The sequence below is a fragment of the Acinonyx jubatus genome, chromosome A3, assembly GCF_027475565.1.
Source record: "Acinonyx jubatus isolate Ajub_Pintada_27869175 chromosome A3, VMU_Ajub_asm_v1.0, whole genome shotgun sequence".
Lineage (NCBI taxonomy): Eukaryota > Metazoa > Chordata > Mammalia > Carnivora > Felidae > Acinonyx > Acinonyx jubatus.
In genome coordinates, this window is record NC_069388.1 from 59680478 (window position 1) to 59703814 (window position 23337).

The 23337-nt window shown below is 33.6% G+C and overlaps 1 protein-coding gene across 10 annotated transcripts in view; it reads left to right on the top strand.

Moving 5' to 3' along the window:
• The window catches only part of TSGA10 (testis specific 10), a 166600-nt gene that overhangs the window by 131579 nt on the left and 11684 nt on the right, over nt 1-23337 (top strand). For 6 of the 10 annotated variants that reach the window (XM_027072644.2, XM_027072643.2, XM_027072641.2 and 3 more), the window contains 4 exons: nt 13862-14064; nt 15940-16044; nt 16216-16365; nt 22795-23301. In XM_027072644.2, coding sequence (XP_026928445.1) covers nt 13862-14064; nt 15940-16044; nt 16216-16365; nt 22795-22819 — 483 coding nt within the window. In that variant the 3' untranslated portion in view covers nt 22820-23301. Of the gene's footprint in view, nt 1-13861; nt 14065-15939; nt 16045-16215; nt 16370-22794; nt 23302-23337 lie in introns of those variants that run through there. The other 4 variants (XM_027072642.2, XM_053200473.1, XM_053200475.1 and 1 more) reach the window with 3 other exon arrangements.

The window sequence follows — 23337 nt, forward strand, 5'->3', positions numbered from 1 at the left end:
CCATTTTTAAGTGTACAGTTCAGTGGTATTAAATACATTCATATTGTTGTGCAGCCTTCACCACTGTCCATACCCATATCTTTTCATCTTGTAAATCTGAAACTCTATACCTATTAAATAATAACCTCTTATTCTCCCCTTTCCCAAGCCCCTGGCAACCATCATTATACTTTCTCTCTTTATGATTTTTACTACTCAAAGGGCCTCATATAAGTGGATTCATATAGTATTTGTCTTTTTGTGACTGGCTTATTTCACTTAGCATAATGTCCTCAAGGTGCATCAATGTTGTAGCATATTACAGGATTTATTTCCATTTTAAGGCTGAATAATATTCCATTGTATGAATATACTACATTTTGCTTATCCATTCATCATCCAGTAGACTCTTGCATGGCTTCCATGTTTTAGTTATTGTGAATAATGCTGCTTTGCCCATGAGTGTACAAATATCTCTTCAAGGCCTTTCTTTTAGTTATTTTGTATTTATATTGAAAACTGGATTTCTGGATCTTATGGCAATTCTATTTTTAATTTTTTTGAGGAAATTTTGTTCTTTTTTCTACAGTGACTGTACCATTTTACATTCCCACCAACAGTGCACTTGGGTTCTGGTTTCTCTACATCCTTGCCAACACTGATTATGTTTTAGTTTTGTTTTTTCTGTTTATGATAATAGCTATCTTAATGGATGCAAAGTGGCCAGGCTAAGTCTAACAGTATTTTTTTTAATGTTTATTTATTTATTTGAGAGAAAAAGAGAGGGTGCACACTAGCAGGGGAGGGGCAGAGAGAGAGGGAGAGAGAAAATCCCAAGCAGGCTCCATGCTGACAGCACAGGGCTCAAACTTGTGATCATGACCCAAGCCGAAATCAGGAGTCCAACGCTTAACCCACTGAGCCACCCAGGTGCCCCCAACTGCATTTTAAAATACTCCTGACATGTAACCAAAATCTATAAGGAACTTATCAAACTCAACACTTAAGAAACAAGCAACCCTGTTAAGAAATGTGCAGAAGATATGAACAGACACTTTTCAAAGAAGACATCCAGATGGCTAAAAGATGCACAAAAAGATGCTCAACATCACTCATCATCAGGGAAGTACAAATCAAAATTATGTTGAGATACCACCTCACTCCTTTCAAAATAACTAAAATTAACAACACAAGAAACAACAGGTGTTAGTGAGGATGTGGAAAAAGGGGAATCGTCTTGTACCGTTGGTGGGAATGCAAACTGGTGCAGCCACTCTGGAGAACATTATGGATTTCCTCAAAAAACTAAAAATGGAGCCACCCTATGATCCAGCAATTGCCCTGTTAGGTATTTACCCAAAGGAAAAATAATACAGATTAGAAGGGGTACATGCACCCCAATATTTATAGCAGCATCACAACAATAGCCAAACTATGGAGACAGCCCAAATGTCCATCAACTGATGAATGGATAAAGAAGATGTGGTATATATACACAATGGAATACTACTTAGCCATCAAAAGGAATGAAATCTTACCATTTGGAATGACATGGATGAAGCCAGAATGTATTATGCTAGGGGGAAATAAGTCAATCAGAGAAAGACAAATAATATATAATATCACTTGTGTGGAATTATGAAATGAAACAGATGCATGTATGGGAAGGGTGGAGGGGGAGAGAGAGGGAAACAAACCACAGAGAACAAAATAAGAGAACAAATTGAGGATTCATGGAGGGAGGCAGGTAGAAGATGGGTTAGATAGGTGATGATGAGTATTAAGGAGGGCACTTGTGATGAGCACTGGGTGTTGAATGTAAGTGACACATCAGTGAATTCTACTCCTGAAACCACTATTGCACACTATGTTAACTAACTAAAATTAAAATTTTTTTTCCCTTGTGGTGTCTGGGTGGCTCAGTCGGTTAAGCATCCGACTTCAGCTCAGGTCATGATCTTGCAGTTTGAGAGTTTGAGCCCCACGTTGGGCTCTGTGCTGACTTCTCAGAGCCTGGAGCCTGATTCTGATTCTGTGTCTCCCTCTCTCTTTTCTCCTTCCCACTCATGCTCTGTCTCTCTCTCAAAAATAAATGAACATTAAAAAATATTTAAGAATTTTTTGCCTTGAAATTTAGTTATTTACATATATGTGTTTATACATTACATAATAAACTGTAATTTCAAGTGTTAGAGCCATCTTATTTATCTTTGTATTTCTTTAGCTGTACTATGCATATAGGGGACACTCAAATAATTTTGTCTAAACTAAAATTTTATTTTGAGGTATTATAGATTCACATGCAATTGTAAGAAATAACACAAAGTATCCTTTACCTGGTCTCCCCAATGGTAACCTCTTGAAAAACTATTGTATAATATCACAACCAGGATGTTGACATTGAATCAGGCAGGGTATAGAACATTTCCATCACAGGATCCATCATGTTGCCCTTTTGTAACCCTGTCTACTTCCCTCCTATCCCCAGCCCCTCCTTAACTCATAGCAACCACTAATCTAGTCTCCATTTCTATAATTTTGTCACTTCAAGAATGTTATATGAATAGAATCATATAGTATGTAACCTTTTGGGATTGGATTTTTTCACTCAGCATGATTCTCTGAAGATTTATCTAGGTTGTTGTATATACTAGTAGTTCATTCCTTTTCATTGCTAAGCAGTATTCCATGCTATGGGTGTAACACAGTTTGTTTGATTATCCGTTGAATAACACCTGGGCTATTTCCAGTTTTTGGATCTTACAAATAAAACAATTGTAAACATTGTCTTGATGTTTTTGTGTGAAACTAGGTCTTCATTTTTCTGTAAATGCCCAGGAATGCAGTTTTTAGATCATATGGTAGTTGTATGATTCATTTTTTAAGAAAGTGCCAAACTGTTTACCATTTTGCATTCCCACCAACAATGTGTGAGGGATCAGTTTTCCACATCTTTGTCAGCATTTGGTGGTGTCATTTTTTTTTTTATTTTAACCATTCTGATATGTGTATATTGTATGTGTATTATGGTCTAATTGCACTTCCCTAAGTTAATGAAGTGGAACATACTTTTATATGATTATTTGTCTTTATATATCTTCTTTGGTGAAACATCTCTTTTGTATCATTGGATTGTTTGCTTTTTAAATGCTGAATATTAGGAGTTCTTTATATATTTTAGATACTGGTCCGTTATCAGATGTGTGGTTTGCAAATATTTTCTCACATAGTGTGAGAAGTTTTCATCTTCTTATCAGTGTCTTTCTCAGAGCGAAAGTTTAAGTTTTGATGATGTGGAGTTTATCAATTTTCCCTTTATGAATTGTGTTTTTGGTTTTAAGTGTAAAAATACTTTGCACAGCTCTCAATCCCAAAGATTTTTCCAAGGATTTATTCTAAAAATGTGATAGTTTTATGTTTCACATTTAATGTCATGATCCATTTTGAGTCAGTTGCTGCATAAGGTGTGAGGTTTTCATCAAGGTTCATTTTTTGCCTATGGGTGTCCAATTGTTTTGGTAATTTTGTTGAAAAAGAATTTCATCCTCCATTAAATTGATTTGTTTACATTTGTGAAAAATCATTTGGATGTATATGAGTGGGTATATTTCTTGGTTTTCTATGCTTTTACATTTGTCTATATATCTGTCTGACCCAATACCACACAGTTTTGGTTACTGTAGCTATATAATAAGTCTTTAGCTCAGGTAGACTGATTTTATCCACTTTATTCTGCTTTTTCAAAATTGTGTTAACTATTCTCATCTCCTTTCCTTTCCATATAAATTTTAGAATAGTCTATTTTCGCAAAAAAAAAAAATCTTGCTGGGGTTTTGATAGGAATCACATTAACCCTGGGAAGAACTGACATCCTTACCAGGTTGAGGCTTCGAATTGATGAACATGGTATATCTTATTTAGATCTTCTTTGATTTCTTTTATTAGCTGTGCATAGTTTTCAGCATGTAAGTTCTGTACCTGTTTTGTCAGATTTACAAATACAGAGCACAAAAAATTTTCCCTTTTTTTGAACTACTGTAAATGGTACTGTAGTTTTAATTTTGCTGTCAATATACTTATTACAAGTATATAGAAGTATTGATTTTTGAATATTTATCTTACATTCTCTGACCTTGCTGAACTCACTTCCGGGATCTAGGAATTTTTCTGTAGATTCCTTAAAATTTTTTATGTAGACAAGCATGTAATCTGAAAATGGGGATTTTATTTCTTCATGTTCAGTTTTTATCCCTTTTCTTGCCTTTTTACAGTGGTTTAGTGCTATGTTGAAGAAGAGTGGTGAAAGTCCTTTCTTCCAATCTTAGGGGAAAAGCAGTCAGTCTTTTACCATTAAGTAAAACTGTTATCTGTACAATTTTGTAGATGCTTTTTATCAAGTTGGGGAAGTTTCTTTCTTCCTATATTTCTGAGAACTTTTATGATGAATGAGTATTGAATTTTTGTCAATTGCTTTTTCTGCATCAATTAATATACTCGTGTGATTTTTTTTTCTTTAGCCTGTTATGTTTGGTTATGTTAATTGATTTTTGAACTCTGAACCAGGCTTGCATTCCTGTAATCACTCAGATAATTTTAAATGAGAAAGGAGAGGTTAAAGGAAAAAGATCTATATCTCCTTCTTCATTCTCCAATAGAAATTATTTAAAGCACTAGAATTAGGAATTTTAGAATCTTTTATAGTCTTAGTTTTCTTTGCTTTATGTTTTTAAAAAAATTTTTTAATGTTTATTTTTTGAGAGAGAGAGAGAGACAGTGTGTGAATTGGGGAGGGGCAGAGAGAGAGGGAGACACAGAATCTGAAGCAAGCTCCAGGCTCTGAGCTGTCAGCACAGAGCCCGACATGGGGCTCGAACTCATGGACTGTGAGATCATGACCTGAGCCAAAGTCAGCCCTGGTGCCCAGGTGCCCCGGTTTTCTTTGTTTTAAAAAATATATATTTATTGAGTGTTAGTTCATAACCCTCCTGGGAGCTTCCCAGGTGTAATTTGAAATTAGTCCCTGTACTCAAGAGGGCAGGAAGAGGCCAAAAATTGAGGCAGACCACTCCAGGTTGGGAGGTGGCAGTTTTATTTGCAAAAGGAACTTATGTATGAAGTTTGTCTTGGGCAGCAGTAAGATGAATGGATCCTTGCGTTCACCCACCAATACATAAAACCTTATAAAGCGGCCCAAAGTCGGCTCAGTCATGTATACTGTGTAGGTGTTTTCAATATCATATATTACTATCTCAAGGCTATGTCCTTGGAGCAGCCTCTGGGAGTGGGGGAGGCAAGTGGAACCCACATTTCAAGGACAGGGGAGGGAGTAAAGAGCTTTTGAGTGTCTAGGTCTAGTTAATAGGCGAATTGGTGGTCGCATCTTTTTGAAGATGTTCCACAAAACTAAGATATATATACCATACCAATTCACCTAGGTTGTAGTTTTCTATTTTCCAAATAAATATAGTATATCTTTCTCTTATCTAACTCTTCTCAAGAAGAGTGTTAAGAACAGGAATTCCAAATGCCCTTCCCTTAATGTTCTTTAATTAATAGTTGTGTTATGGATGATTTCCTTCAGAATAATATGAGAAGTCTTTGGAGAATCTCATTTAATTTTTAATGAAACAAAAGATTTTTAAAAGTGTTATCATCATCTTAGGTTACAGTGGATTTCAGAACCATTCTCCTATAATAATTGTTTTGTTTTATTTCCTTTTAGCCCTTTTCCTAGCCAGATTTTTATGTTGTTTTACATATTTGCAATAGTAGCATATTACAATTGACTATTCTACTTTTCACTACTTCCCTATTGCTGGGCAATAAAAAATTTCAGATTTTTAATTTGTATATAAAACAACCTTGTAATTATTTTGTTGCATAAAACTTTTGTCACATTTTGCATTTTATTCTTAAGATGTATTCCTAGAAGTGGGAATTTGAGCATATATAGCCAGAGAGCTTTCAAAAAGTGATGATACACAGTTAAGAAGAAACTAGTGGTTCTCTGCTGGGCAGAAGTTTCTGAATATTATGAAGCAGAAGTGCTTTCTCTTTGGTCTCCACCACAGAAGTGAGATGATGAAGGGAATGTCAGTCATTTGAAAAGCATGGCAAGAAGATGTACTTGTGCTGCTGCTGTGACTCTAAGGCCTACCACTTTTAGAAGTTGCTGTGGCAAAGGTGGCTATCCTGCCAAGTAGAAGAGAAAGTATAGCTGTGGTGTAAAGGCTAAAAGTTGAAGTACCACTGGGACCAGTCCAGTGAGTCATGTAAAAGTTGTATACCACAGATTCAGGCATGGATTCCATGAACGAGCAACACCTGAACCCAGGAGGGCAGCTGTTGCATTATCCAGTTCATCCTAAGGATTTCAGCAATTAGTCATGAAATGAAAGTTTTTTGAAGGAACTAGTAACTTCATGAAAACAAGAAGCAAAACAATAGGCTACTTAGAAGTTTAATAAAGAACCATGGAAAGTGATAGCTAAAAGGACCTCTCCTGGAGTCAGAGCAAGCCTTAAAGACTACCCAAAACTGCCCTGGAAGGGATCCAAATTTAATTGCATCAGACTGTAAAGCAATTTGTACCTCTAGGCCATTGTCAAAGTCAGTAGACTGGTCAGCTAGCAATTAATAGAGGCTAACATTTAGATGATACCAGTAGAGACAGGCCAGCTAGAAACTTAATACAAGATCAGGGACAGAGAAAGGTAGGCTGGCTAAATCCACTGTCATCCCAAGAGAATGGTTTAGAGAGACTATGAACATGCTGATGGTAAATGAATCAGAGTGATTGTGCACATACCTTGAGAAGCAACATCAGAAGCTGTACACTGCAAGGAAAATATACTTCATGGAAACTGTCCAGAGGAGGGAGGGTGGGAGGGCAGGAGGAAGTACAGACCACAATAAGCCCTGAGGTGGGGAGGAGTATTCCTGAGTATTCAGAGTATTCAGGAGTATTCCGAGTTGTTACAATATGGTATCTTAAATGTCCAATTTTCAACAACAATTTGACTTTCAAAGAAACAGGAAAGTGTGACTCATCCACAGGTAAATAAAGCAAGTAAAAGAAGCTGCCTTTGAGAACAGTTTATAATTTCTATATCCTTATTATTATTCTCTATTGATGAGACATTGTCATCATACATTCCTTTACTTCTTTAAACATGGTTTCCTTTAGTTCTTTGAACTAAAATATTTACTTATATATTAAAATATTTATAGTTATTTGAACTAAAATATTTAGAATAGCTGCTTTGAATCCTTTATCTGTTAAATTTGACTATTATATACTTGCTCTCTTTTATTCTATCAACTTATTTTAAAAATATATTAATTAAAAAGTAATTACAACAATATATTATGGGACTTATTTCATATAGATGTAACATGTAAAATTCTAATAGCACTAAAGAGGGGAGGAGGAAATAGAGCTATATAGTAATAATATTTCTGTATTTATCTGGAAGTAAACGGTTCAACAATAATAGTTGGAAACGTCAATACAGCACTCTCAGTAAGGAAGAGAGCAACTAGACAGAACATCATCAAGGAAATAGAAGACTCCAACAAAACTAAAATCAAACTAGAGTTAACATATCTATGTTAACAACAGTAGAATACGCGGTTTTCTCAACTACATGAATGATCCTCTAAGATAGTCCAAATGTTAGGCCATAAAACAAGCCTCAATAAATTTAAAAGGATTCAAATCATATTCTCCCACCAGAATGCAATTATTAGGAATCAATAAAAGAAGGAAATTTGGGAAATTCACAAGTAAATGGAAATTGAACAACGCACTCCCCAATATCAGTAACTCAAAGAAGAAATCACAAAGAATAAAGAAAATGAGATTAATGAAAATGAAAAAATGTGCCCAAATTTATAAGATGCCAATTCAAGCCATACTTGCAGGGAAATTATAGCTTTATAATTTATGTCTATATGTTTTTAAAAAAGAAGAAAGATCTCAAATCACTAATCTAAGCTGGAAAAAGAGAAGCAAACTAAATCTAAAGGAAGTGGAATGAAAGAAATTATGAAGATTAGAGCATGAATTAGTAGAAAACAAGATGGGAAACAGTAGAAAACATCAAAAAAGCACAAAAGGTTGTTCTTTCACAATATCAACAAAATTGATAAAACTTTAGTTAGAATGAGTAAGTGTGTGTGTGAGAGAGAGAGAGAAGTCAAATTACTAAAACTAGGGATGAAAGGGGAACATCACTACCAATCATACAGAAAATAAAAGGATTATAAGGGAATATTATGAGCAACTAAATGCCAAAAATTACATAATTTAGGCGAAATCAATGTAAATTCCCAGAAAGACAGAAAGTACTGAAACTGTTAAGAAAAAATAGAAAATCTAAATATATCTATAACAAGTAATTAAATTGAGTTAGTAATTTCAAAACATCCATAAAGAAACGTTTAGACCCAGGTAGCTTTAGTTGTAAATTCTTCCAATGTTTAAAGATGAATTTTGTTTTTGGTGAAAATCCCTGACTTAATATCATACTTAATGTTGAAAGACTGAATGCTTTCCCCTTTTCTTGTCAGTAGCAAGATAAGAATGCTGTCTGCACCTCTTCTAATTCACCACTGCACTAGAGGTGCTAACCTGGGCAATTAGGCAAGAAAAAGAAATAAATGGCATCAGATTGGTAAAGAAGTAGAACTATCTTTATTCATAGATGACATGATCTTGGATATGAAAAATCCTAAGGAGTCTGCTAAAAACCTAAAATTAATAAATGAGTTAATCAAGGTTGCAGGATATAAGATCAGTGTACAATAATCAATTACATTTCTATATATTAGCAATGAACAATCCAAAAATGAAATGAAAACAATTCCATCAGATGAGATTGCATCAAGAGGAGATAAAGTACTTAGGAATAAATTTAACAAAAGTAGTGCCAAACTTATACTTTACAAAACTAGAAAACATTGCTAAAAACATTTAAAGAGGACCTAAATAAATGGAAAGACATCCCATATTCATGGATTAGAAGACTAAACACTGTTAAAAAGGTAATACTACCCTAAAGTGACCTACAGATTTAATACAATGCCTATCAGCATCCCAGCTTGTTTCTTTGTAGAAGTTAACAAGGTAATACAAAATTAATGTGGAAGTTCAAGTAAAACAATCTTGAAAAATAACAAAATTAGAGAACTAACACTTCCCATTTTCAAAACTGACTACAAAACTACAGTAATCAAGATAGTGCAATACTAGCATAAGAAAAGACATATAAGTCAGTAGAACAGAATTGAGAATCCAGAAACAAACTCTTACATTTGTGGCCAAATGATTTTCAAAAAATTGATGCCAGTACAATTTAATGGGGAAAGAATAGTCTTTTCAGTGAATGGTACTGGGACAACTGAACATCTGCATGGAAAAGAATGAACTTGGATTCCTATCACATACCATAAGATGGATTATAGTCCTGTAGGTAAGAGCTAAAATTATAAAACTTAATTAGGAAGTAGAAGTAAACCTTTGTGACTTTTGGTTAAGTAATCCACATCAAAAGCACAAGCAACACAAGAAAAAATAAAATAATTTTATCAAAATAAAAACTTTTGTGCTGCAAATAATATCATCAATAAATTAAAAATATAATGCACAGACTGGTTAAAAATTATAAAGCATATATATAAGAGAATCGTATCTAGAAAATATAAAGAACTCTTACAACTTAATAACTAAAAAAATTGTCAAAAGATCTCAATAGACATTTCTCTATAGAAGAGACATAAATAGCCAATAAGTACATGAAAAAGTGCATAATATCATTAACAGAGAAATGCAAATCAAACTATACCATTTCACAACCACTAGAATGGCTGTAAAATAATTTTAAAAACAATAACAGGTATTGGCAAAGATGTAAAGAATTTGGAGCATTCAAAATTCAGACATTGCTATTGGAAATATAAGTTCACTTTGGAAAATATTTTGGCAGTTCTTCAAAATGTTAAAAATAGGATTACCATAAAGTCCAGAAACTTTACTCCTGTGTATCAAAGAGGAATGAAAATAGAGGTCCACTCTAAAACTAGGAACAAATGTTCTTAGCAGCATTATTTATACTAGCCAGAAGGTGTAAATAACTTATATGTTCCTACACCTATGCAACCAAATGTTATTTGTCAATAAAAGCAATGAAATATGGATACGTGCTATAACATGGATGATCCTTGAAAACATTATGCTAGGTAAAGGAAACAAGTCACAAATGACCACATACAAATTATGTTATTCCATTTATTTGAAATGTCTAAAAGAAGACAGATTATAGAGCCAGATAATAGATTGGGAAATGCCTAGGGATGGTGCTGCAGCAGGTGGGGTGGGTGCAGAGTGACTGTTAATCGATACTGAACTTCATTTTGGGATGATGAAAAAGTTGTAACACTAGAGTATGAGATTGTGGCATGTTTGCACAACTTTGTTAATATATTAAAAACAATTATTTTTTCCATTGGATATAATTTCCTACTTTGTCAAAAATTAGTTGACCATATAGTTGTGGGTCCATTTCTGGGTTTTCTATTTTGTTCCATTGATCTGTTTTTGTGCCAGTGCTGTACCATCCTGATGACTACAGCTTTGTAATATAGCTTGTAATACAGATTGTAATATAGCAATCCAGAGTTGTGATACCACCAGCTTTGCTTTACTTTTTCAAGATTGCTTTGGCAATCGAGGTCCTTTGTGGTTCCATACACATTTTAGGTTTGTTCTAGCTCTGTGAAAAATTCTGGTATTATTTTGATAGGGATTATGTAGATTTTGGGCAGTAGTATAGACATTTGGATAATATTTCTCTTATGATCCACAAGCATGGAATATTTTTACATTTCTTTGTGTCTTCTTCAGTTTCTTTCATGAGTGTTCTATAGTTTTCAGCATACTCATCTTTTACCTCTTTGGTTAGGTTTATTCCTAAGTATCTTATGGGTTTTGGTGCAGTTGTAAATGGGATCAGTTCCTTGATTTCTCTCTCTGCTGCTTCATTATTGGTGTATAGAAATGCAACTGATACCTGTACATTGATTTTGTATCCTATGATTTACTGAATTCATGGATCAGTTCTAGCAGTTTTGTTGGAGTCTTTTGGATTTTCTATATAGAGCATCCTGTCATCTGTGAATAGTGAAAGTTTGACTTCCTCCTTTCCAATTTGGATGTCTTTTATTTCTTTTTGTTGTCTGATTGCCCATGCTGGAACTTCAAGTACTGTGTTAAATAACAATAGTAAGAGTGGACATCTCTGTCTTGTTCCTGACCACATAGGAAAAGCTCTCAGTTTTTCCCTATTGAGGATGGTATTATCTGTGGGTCTTTTGTATATGGCCTTTATGATGTTGAGGTATGTTCCCTCTCTGTACTTTTTTGAGGCTTTTTATCAAGAACAGATGCTGCACTTTGTCCAATACTTTTTTTCTGCATCGATATTACTCAGCCATAAAAAAGAATGAAATCTTGCCATTTTAAATGATGTGGATGGAGCTAGAGTGTATTATGCTAACCAAAATAAATCAGAGAAAGACACCATAGAATTTCACTCATATGTGGAACTTAAGAAACAAAACAGATGAACATAGGGGAAAGAAAAAAGAGAGAGAGAGAGAAACAAACCATAAGGGACTCTTAACTATAGAAAACAAACTGAGGGTTGCTGGAGGGGAGGTGGGTGGGGGATGGGCTAAATGGGTGATGGGTTTTAAGGAGGGCGCTTGTTTGTAATGAGCATTGGGTGTTTAACTTAAGTGATGAATCACTAAATTCTACTCCTGAAACTAATATTACACTATATGTTAACTAACTATAATTTAAATAAAAACTTGAAAAAAAATCCAATTGAATTGTACCTTTTATTTATTTATTTGAATTGTACCTTTTAAATGGGTGAGTTGTATGATACGTAAATTATATTCCAACAAAGCTGCTGCTGCTGCAAAAAAAGTCATGCTTCATTTTGTATTCTTGCTACCAAAGTGTATGTACTTGCCATTGCCCATTAAAAAATTTTTTTTCTTTTTAGAGAAAGAGAGAGTGCATGCGTGAGTGGGGGAGAGGGCCAGAGGGGAGAACAAGATGGGGGGGCGGAGAGAATCTCAAGCAGGCTCCATGCTCACTGCAGAGCCCGACGCAGGGTTCAATCCCATGACCCTGGGATAATGACCCAGGCTGAAATCAAAAGTCAGACGCTCAACTGACTGAGCCACCCAGGTGCCATGCCATTGCCCATTTTAATGTTAACCAATACACACTAAGAAATCTGCCAATTTGATAAACTAGAACGGTGGTTCAGCTGAGAGATAGTTTGCTCCCCTGTGGCCATTCAGCAATATCTGGAGACATTTTTGATTGTCACAACTGGGGTGGGGGAATGCTACCAGCCTCTAATAAGTAGAGGCCAAGGATTCTGCTAAATATCCTACAGTGCATAAGGCATCTCCCTACACCAAATAATTATCCACCCCAAAATGTCAGTAGTGTCAAGATTAAGAAACCCTGTACTAGAAATAGCATCTTATTTCAGTTTATACTCACTTGAATATTAGTAAGGGTAGTTTTTTTCCCCCACATGTTTACTAATGAGCTTTATTTTATAAATCATCTGTTCATATCATTAGTTCATATTTCTCATCAATTTGTATGAGTTCCTTTTAGTAGTAAGATATTAGCCATTTTATTTATTGAGTTTCTTTTTAAAATTTTTTAAAAACCTGAGTATAGTTGAGACACAATGTTACATTAGTTTCAGGTGTACAACATAATGATTCAATAAGGGTATACTGATGCTGTGCTTACCTCTAGTATAGCTACCATTTGTCACGATACAAATAGTATATTTTTCCAGTTTCCTTATAAATTTCGGTTAGGTTTGTAACCAATATGTTTATTTTTTATATGGCTATACATCATTTTTAATTATATCTAGTCTAGACAGTTCTTCCCTACCTGCTCACCCCTCCCCCAATAATTTCATTTTTATTAAATTCTTTTTTCTTAGAGTGTTACTTTTGCATATTTAACTTTTTAAATTTTTTTTTTTTACGTTTATTTATTTTTGAGACAGAGAGAGACAGAGCATGAACGGGGGAGGGGCAGAGAGAGAGGGAGACACAGAATCGGAAGCAGGCTCCAGGCTCCGAGCCATCAGCCCAGAGCCCGACGCGGGGCTCGAACTCACGGACCGCGAGATCGTGACCTGAGCTGAAGTCGGATGCTCAACCGACTGAGCCACCCAGGCGCCCCGCATATTTAACTTTTTTAATACATGTATAATTTATTGTAATGTGTATTATGAGATAAGGAATACTTTTTTTCTACATATCAATGTCTGATCTTCTTTTGAAGAAACATTTGGCTTACAGAGCATTTTTGAGGCTCAAGATAACCTTCATAAAATGAAGCTTTCCACAGGTTTATACAAGAGAGAGAATGTGCAGTTATTCCTTATCTTCCTTAACTATGAAATGCAATAACATTCTATAAGGTAGTTAGGTGTTTGTAACTCACCTAACTCAGGACAAAGCAGTAGTCATGTATATCACCATGTCAATCTTGCAGAATTATATAAAGAAATATCAACACTGGAAATGGAAATTATTTGCAGTTTGGGATTATTAATAAGTCTTTACTTAAATTAATTTTGATCCTATCAAAAAAATTGGAGTTGGAGAAAGTGATCCTGTGTGTATATTTGGTAAGAAGGAGGATATTTCTAATTAAGAAATTAAAAGGGGTTTTGAATTTATAACCTAATACAGAAATTTTATGAGTCTCTGATAATCAGTTCAATAAATGAATGGGAATAAGTATAGATATCTTCCTATTATTGTACAGATGGAGAATGAGTTAGATTCTGCTCGCTCTGAAATAGAACTCCTCAGGAGTCAGATGACAAATGAGAGAATCTCTATGCAGAATCTAGAAGCTTTGCTGGTGGCCAATCGAGACAAAGAATATCAGTCTCAGATAGCGCTTCAAGAAAAAGAATCTGAAATTCAGCTTCTCAAAGAACACCTTTGTTTGGCAGAAAGTAAAATGTGAGTTGGTTAGCAACATAATAGCATAAAGTCATATTTTAAATAATTTTTATACTTTATAGGGTAGTCGAATTTTAAAGCTGGAATTTAGACAATTTAGTGCCCATCTTCTGCCATCGGTTAAACTGAGGACCAGAAACATTGTGATTTGCCTAAGATTTATTATTCATTTCTATTATATATTTATCTAAATGCGTCTAAATTTAAATTTAACCATCTCTGTTGATTATTTCCAACAGAGCTTTGGATACAGTAGAATGTCTGACCTAAAATATTACCTTGTAGAAATATTATAACAAGTTCTTAGAAAAAAAATTAAGCACTTAGGAAACCAGAAGAATTTTTCTATTTATAGACCCCCCTGGTATTGTTACTTAGTCTTTAGACTTGTCACATAGTATTTCCTTACGTACCTGTAAGTATATACTGGGTACTTGGAAGAACTCCCACATTCATATAATACTGAAGACCTTGCTTAGAGTACTGATTTTAGCTTAAAATTTTTTAAAATTTATTTTTGAGAGAGAGAGACAGAGAGTGAGCAGGAGAGGGGCAGAGAGAGAGAGAGAGAGAGAGAGAGACATAGAATCTGAAGCAGGTTCCAGGCTCAGAGCCCAATGCGGGACTCAAACTCACGAACCGTGAGATCATGACCTGAGAGGAAGTCGGACCCTTATCAACTGAGCCACTCAGGCGCCCCTTGGCCTTTTTTTTTTTTTCCCCCAAGCATCCATATCACCATTAGCATCTTATTACAAGACTCTTAGCTGGAAGATTCAGTAGAAATGCCTGCCTATATAGTGAATGTTTTTATTACTAAACTTGGTGACCTCTCACAAAAACTGATGGGGACCCTCAGCCTCTATTCTTATGTCCCATCTATGACACTTTTTCATCCAGCCTCATCTGAGCATGGGACCTGGAAAAGATAGGAATCATGGTCTCAGTAATCAGTCACTCTGGAGCCCCTGACTGAGCAAAGGCTGCAAAGCCAGGGCCAGTTTCCTTGAGAAACTGTTGTCAGATTATGGCAGCTGTGAGTCACCACAGCTGGGATTCAACCGGTTCAGCAGGATCATTTTCTCAAGCTGGTTTGTGGAAATTGGCCTTAGTGAAATGTGCCCAAACCCCCACCTTCAGGGGTACATTCTGTTTTAGACTGGTTGATAAGTACTATCATTCAGAACTAGTAAGCATAATAAACATTAGTGTTCTTAGTCTCTAAAGTTTAGATTTTAGTAGTTAACATTGCAGTTCTGAAGGCAAGCAAAGAGGATAGAATGTTCTATGTAAGCAGCATTCATTGTTGTCATTGTCTTCCTTATGATAGTGTGCCTAATGACAGGGTTTTTGAGGCACTGTTTACCCCTAAAGAAAATCCTGCTAAATTGAAGAGATTTTATGTTTCTAACAGTTTGGATATCAAATTTCATTACAAATTGTGTAAATCAAATTTCATTATAAGTATATGTAAAGCACTTGGTTGATTTACTAAATATATATAATAGACTAAATTAATCATGGTGTTTTATTATTTGGTTATAGTACTACTTTACATATAATACCTTAAAGTACTTTAAAAATAGATAATATAGATAGATAATAGATAATATTATCCCATCTAAACATAGGGAAACTGAGACAGAGGTTTAACTAATTGGATGGGACTGACACAGCTTAAGCTTTTCAAGTAGGCTATTTTCATATTTATTACATTTAAAATTGGCATATTTTAGGTGAACTAATATATCCATAAAATCACAGTTTGGCTTGGTTCCAGCTGAGAAGCCATTGCCAATATGGTTTAATGCACTCCAGAAGTCCTTGCCGTATTTTAAGCTTAATCAGCTGTCACTCCTATGTTTTTTTACACAGGGCCATCCAGAGTAGAGATGTGGCCCAGTTCAGAAATGTTGTAACACAATTGGAAGCTGATTTAGACATTACCAAACGACAACTAGGGACAGAGCGCTTTGAAAGGTAAGTTTGTCTCTCTGCCGTGTTCAGTCTGGAAGGCACTTTTTAAGATAACAACACATTTTGATAATTTCATGATGGTTAGCTTTTAAAGTGTGAACTGAACTACAGTTTTATGAAACTATTAATAACATCACTGGATATAAAGTTTAAAAGCCCCTTATTTTGCTTTAGGGAGAGGGCCGTGCAGGAACTTCGCCGCCAGAATTACTCAAGTAATGCTTATCATTTGAATACTACCATGAAGCCAAATACAAAATGTCATTCACCAGAACGTGCTCACCATCGATCTCCTGACCGAGGCCTAGATCGATCGTTAGAAGAGTAAGTAATTTAAAGATCCTTTCTTTGGGTACCATATAGCAATACTTGAGGGAGTAAGGAAGCTCAAAAACAATCTATCATTAATAGTGCTATTTAAATACAATTACATAGGTAATATAGACATAATATATATACATAATAATATACATAGGTATATAGACATAAAAATAAAGTATTTTGATAATTTTATGTAAATTTGCTAAAATGAAAGATCTCCACTCTATCTAATGTTGACATAAATTATATTTTTAAATCTGATTTTCTTTTTGTTCTAAAACAAATTTTTTCATATACTTTCATTAATAAAATATTGGTTAATATAGCACCATAAAATACTTATGCTTTAGGAGAGTAGTTTATTTTTCAGAAGAGAATATTTTAGATATATTCCTATAAGTCACAAATTTTGTAAAAACATTTGTATTTTGATATAAATTCAAACTTATAAGAAGTTATAAAAAGAAAATAATGCAGAGAACAGCTATATACCTTTTACCCATACTCGTTGTTAAAATTTTACCCCTTTTACTTTTGATGTGTTTGAGGCAACACATTTGCTGTCTCACGTACTCACACTCTTGCATATATTCCTTCTCTCTCCATATATGCACACACACACACGCACAGTCACGCACACACGTTTTAAAAACATAAGCAATCTCTCCAGTTCCAAACCATCCTCTCAGGTGTTTTCCTTCCCTTTTTCCATTTTGTATGTGTATGTCCTTTCCTCTATAGTAAGGACCCTGGCTCAACATCAACATGTTTACTCAACAATATGCACATACTCATTTGCTCAATCCCAGAATGCATCTAAAATAGTTTCAAAATTTCTTCACCTGTGTCCCTACAACAAACAGACCAACTTAAAAGTTCAGGATCCATTTGTAATTCCTGTCTTCATACACTATTTTGCACAAATCTTAAGAGTATATAGTCAAATACTCAGTTGATAAATTACTTGGATTAACTTTTTTCCCCCTCTTTTCCTGTGATTATAGTATACAGTTGAAATAACATTAGATTCATTTATTTCACTTTGCTTTCGTTTTTTTCATTTTTTCCCCTTCCTAGTTTTTTCCTTGATTTAATTTTATGTTTGAATATGTAGACTAATAGGCTTTTAAAAGTCAAAACTCTGCAAATTCTGTATGCCTTCCATCCCATGTCCCCCATATTCCTTTATGGTCTTATGATAATGACATTCAGGTATATTTTTATTTTTCTTTTCATATGCAAAAGGTAGCATATTATATATGCTTCTTCACACTTTGCTTTTCTCTCTTTTAGAAGTCACTCCATATTAGTTCATAGTGATTTTCCTCATTCTTTTCTATAGCTGCATAGTATTCCTTTGTATGGATATACCATTATTATGCAAACCTTCTACATTTGGACATTTAGGTGGTTTTCAGCAATTTGAAATTACAAATAAAGCTGTAATGAATAATCTTATCCAAATGTATTTTCGTAATTGTGGAGGTGTATCTTCAGGATAAAATCCTAGAATCAGGATTTCTGGGTCAAGGGGTAAATGTGTTATGTATATAGTTTTCTTAAATAGTGCCAAATTCTCCTATATAGGGGTTGTACCATTTTGCACTCCCACTAGATATGGGTGAGAGTGCCTGTTTCCCCACAGCCTCACCAGCAGAGTATACTGTCAAGTTCTTGAATTTTTACCAGTATGGTGGGTAAGAAATGGTACTTAAGTGTAGTTTTAATTTGCATTTTTCTTTTTATGAGTGAATTTGAATATCTTTTCATATGTTTAAGGGCTGTTTTAATATCTCTTATTTTTGAATTATCTATTCCTTTGCCCATTTTTCTACTGGAATTTTTTTGTTAAAAATTTTTTTATAAATGTGAGAAATTAGCTCTTTATCAATGATAAATGTTGCAAATATTTTCTTCTACTTTGCCCTTTTTCTTTTGATTTTGCATATACTATTTTTCCCATGGAAAAATGTTTATTTTTATGTAATCAAATTTTTAAATGTATTTTAATGCATCCATATTTCTGTTTATAGTTAGAAAAATCTTTCCTTATACTCAGATAGATAATAGAGGAAATAATGTTTTACATACATATATATATATATATATATATATATATATATGGTTTTACTTTTTACATTTAGATTTATGATCCATTTAGAGCCTTTTTTTTTTTTACATGGTATGAAGAATGGATCTAATTTTACCTTTTTCCAAATGACCAACCAGTAGTCCTAAGAAAAGATTTTGCTCCAGTGGTTCAAGTTTCTTTTTAGACTTTCTCTTTTATTCCTTTGGGTCTATTTATGTTCCAGTCCCACACTACTTTAATTATAGAGCCTTTGTAATATTTTTAGTTTTGGGGGGGCTAGTCTGATGGTTTGCTAGTAAACTGACTCTCCAAGGAAGGCGAGGGAGAAGCCCTGACTTGTAGCATTTGACAGTTTCAGTAGTGTAAATATGCCCACTGTGGGGGCATTCTTTCTTTCTTTTATTGAAGTGCAGTTGACATACAATGTTAGAGTAGTGTCAGGTGTACAACATAGTGATTACACAATTCTATATGTTGCACAGTTTCAAGCAACCAAGCTGGTTTAACCACGAGCTCACAAAATTCCTGAATATTTACAATCAACTACGAGCCAGCTCCAGCATACCAAAGGGCTAGTGCTTGTAAGAGCTCTTCCTTTTAATTGTTGACCTATATTTTCTTGTGAGTTTATTTTCCATATGAAATTTGGGGTCAATTTATCTAGTTCCATTTAAAAAAAAACCTTGGGATTTTTATTAGAATCACATTAAACTTATAAATTAACATGTGGAGAAATGACATCTCAATAATGTTGAGATGTCCTAACCAAGAAGAGATATGTCTTTCCATTTGTTCAAACTCACTTTGTGTCATTCAAGAATGACTTGTAGTTTTCTTTATACAGGTTTTGAACACTTCTTGTTAAGTTTATTCCTAATTATTTTATCTTTAGATTTTTCCCTCATTCATTATATCTTCAAATATGCTGTTTTTACATGTAAATTTATCATCATGTTGCCTTGCTAAATTTTTTTATTGTTTCATTAAGTTTTGTCATTGATTTTTTAGAAAATTCCAAGTATATTATCATGTCATCTGCAAAAAGAGATCATTTTGTTTCTTCTTCTATTTTTATCTCTTGAATTGTATTCTCCAGTTCATTGCATTACCTAGTATCTTCAGAATAGTGATAAATGGTAGTGAAGAAAATGGGCATCTTTGTTTTGATTCTGACCTTAAGTGGGAATACGTCTAGGGTTTGTCAAATAAGTATAAGATGCTGGCTTTAAGATTGAGATGTAAATGTTTTATAATATCCACTCATTTTTATCTTCTCAAGATTATTTTAATTAGGAATAGGTGTTTTTTCAGCATCTATGGAGATATGGTTTTTCTCTTTAGAACTATTAATATGAGAATTATATTAAAATATTTTCAAATATTGAACCATCTTTGAATTTGTGGTATAAACCCTGCTTTGTTTTAGTATATTCTTAATGTTCACTAATATTTTATTTTAGATTTGTGTATTAATATTTATAAACAACATTGGTCTGAATTTTTTTCTTTGCCCTATCTTACCAAGTTTAGATATCAACGTTATCTTTGCTTCAGAAAAGGAATTGGAGAGTTTTTCATTTACTATGCCTTGAAACAATTTATGTAGTTTGTGATTATCTGATCTCTAAGGATTTGGTTCTTTCTGTTTTGTGGGGTATATACTTCCTTGATAAATTTTTTTTTGTTTTTTGTTTTTGGAACTTGTTTTAAACTTTCCCTATATTCTGTTTATTTAAAAATTATCCATTTCCTTTCAGTTTTTTAATTTATTGCACAGAAGGAACCAATGCTATATCTTATGAATTTAAAAATTTTCTCTGTATCAATAGTTATATGCCATTGTCATTTCTTAATTGTGTATGTGTGCTTCCCTCTCCTATTTCTTGGTTACTTTAGCCAGTGTTTTGTTTACTTTGTTCATTGCTTCAAAGAACCAGCATTTTGACTTACTGATTTATTTTTCTTTATCTTATTAATTTATGGTTTTGCTTATATTATTTTCTTCCTGTGCTTTTTATTTACTTTGTTGGATTTTTTCCTTAGTATTTTTAAGTTAGGAACTCATTTATTGCCATTCTTTCATTCTTATTGATGTAAATATTTAGGGCTATGAATTTTCCAGTGACCATTGCTTTAAATATATCCCATAGATTCTGATATGTAATATTTCGTTACCATTATTTTTCAGAAATTCTCTAATTTCTATTTGTATTTTCACTTTTATCCAAAAGTTATTTGACGGAAAATCTTTAACCTTCCAATAAGAAGGGCTTTTTGCGTTTGTGTTTCATTTTTTAATTTCTGGTGTTATTTTGTGATTAGAGTATTTTCTATAATATTTCTATTTTGTGTAACTACTGAGACTTTCTTTAAAAATTTTTTTAAAATATTTATTTTTGAGAGAGAGAGACACAAAGTGTGAGTGAGGAAGGGGCAGAGACAGAGGGAGACAGAATCCCAATCAGGCTTCAGGCTCTGAGCTGTCAGCACAGAGCCCAACACAGGGCCCGAACTTACCAACCGCGAGATCATAACCTCAGCCGAAGTCAGATGCTTAACTGACTGAGCCCCCCAGGCACCTCTATTGATATTTTCTTTGTACTTTACTACATGATAAATTTTTGTGGGTAGCTCATGTGCACTTGAAAAGATATATTCTTTCTTATCAAGGTATATATTTCTAGTATATATATATATATTTAAAAGATTTACCTTTTTTATTTTATTAGTTCTTCTGTTTTACTAAAAATCTTCAATTATTATTATATTTTTATTTCTTTTTGTATCTCCTATAAATTTTGTTTTATGTAGGTGGTGTACCACTTTATTTGTTGCATAGATATTATGAACATTATGTGTGTGCACTAATATCCTCATTGTGGGATGTGGATTTTATGAAGTGTACTTTTCTGATACATTTAATTTTTTGGATGTGGGAGGGGCTCGGTGTCTACCTTGTCTGGTATTAAGAGTTACAAGTACTTATTGCCTCCATCTGCCTGGCAAACCTTTGTCCATCTCTTTATTTTTAGCTTTTCTGAATCACTGCATTTTAGGTACCTCTCATGTTTATAGCATGGATTTAAGTTTTGCTTTATGGGCTGTTTTGAAATAATGGATGAGTTAAACTTTTTCACATTATTAATATGATTGAAATTTGGTATCAACTCTGTCATGTTATCTTATGATAACTTTGTTTATCATGTGACATTTATTGTATTTTTCAATTTGACTTTTCTTCTTTACTTTTTATAATTTCTTTTGATATTTAAGACGTTTGTACTTTATTATAGTAGTCTCCTTTCTATTCATAATTTTAATAGTGCCCTTAATTCCCTTTTTTCTTATTTAAGCTTTGCTGGTAGTTTGAATGATATACTTTGACTACCACCTATTATCTAGACAATAGTCAATGTACTTCATTTACTTTCCCTAACTACTGATCTCTCTCCTATCCCTATAGTTTTGCCTTTTCAGTGTTATCATATAAATAAAATCATGTATGTAGCTTCCAATGGCTTTTACTCAGAATCATATATTAGAGATTTATCCAGATTATTGTGTGGATCAGATGTTGTCGTATGTTCCTTTTAACTGCTGAGTTGTATTTCCTTGTATGTTTATGTCACAGTTTTGTTTGCTTTGTTACACTATTTTGAAATGACTACAGTCTCACACATAGTTGCAAAAATAGTACAGATAATCCTTCCTCCCAGCATCCCTAATGGCAATATTTTACAAACCAGGAAATTGATATTGGTACAATATAATTAATTAGTCCATAGGCCTTTTAGATTTCATTCATTTTTACATGCACTCATATGTATGTGTGTGCACGGTTTTTTTACACACCATACATCTACCACAATTACAAGCAACATACTGTACTATATTCTCTATCAGCACCAAGGAACTTGCTCCCTTATTATACCTTTTTATGGTCACAAGTCTCCCCTTCTCCGCCCTGACAAACACTAATTTGTTTTCTCTATCTTTAATTCTGTCATTTTGATAATGTTATATAAATGGAATTACACACAGTATGTAACTTTTTGAGATTGGATTTTTTTCATTTAGCACAATGCCCATGAGATCGATCCAAGTTGTTGTATTTATCAATAGTTCATTTCTTTTTATTGTTGAATATTATTCCATGATAGCGATGTACCACAGTTTGTGAAAGCTGAATGAAAAAAATACATTGTATATGTTTTCCTTCACAGACGCTGGGGAAAAAAACCTTAAGAATTGCCAAAGTAATGTTACAATACATTTTTTATACATGGGTGAAATCATTGAGTTAAAAATATTAATCTGCATAATTTTTTTCTCTTTCATAGGAATCTTTGCTATAGAGATTTCTGACATGCGAAAAGATTCTTCACATCCTTGGGAAAGGTCAAAGTTACAAACGTTTTTTTTTTTGCTATATGATTGCATTTATCTTTTGAATGCTTGACAATGTTAAATGTATTTATTAACTTTGTGCCTCTGAATCTGTGTTCTCATGTGCCATATCGCAGTGGTCCAAAATGATATATAGAAACAAAAATGCATATGGCTCTTTCTATCCATGCAATAATAGTGAGTGTAAAATCTGCTTACTTCACTATTGAACACTGTTATGTTAACTATCCGGAGTAAATAAAGAAGCTTATAAAAAAAGGGAAAAGTGTTTTTACAAAACTGATTTCCTTTCCTTTCTTGATATCTCAAATAATTGGTTGGTTAAATTTTTTCTTTGTGATTTATGCTTTCATGGCTGGTGAAGTTGTGCCAAAATAGGCACAGTTTACCAATACTGGCCTGGGACCCAATATTCCATTTTGGAACCAACCTGACATAAATTCCAGGCCATAATCTGATTTCAAAGCAGCAGATGG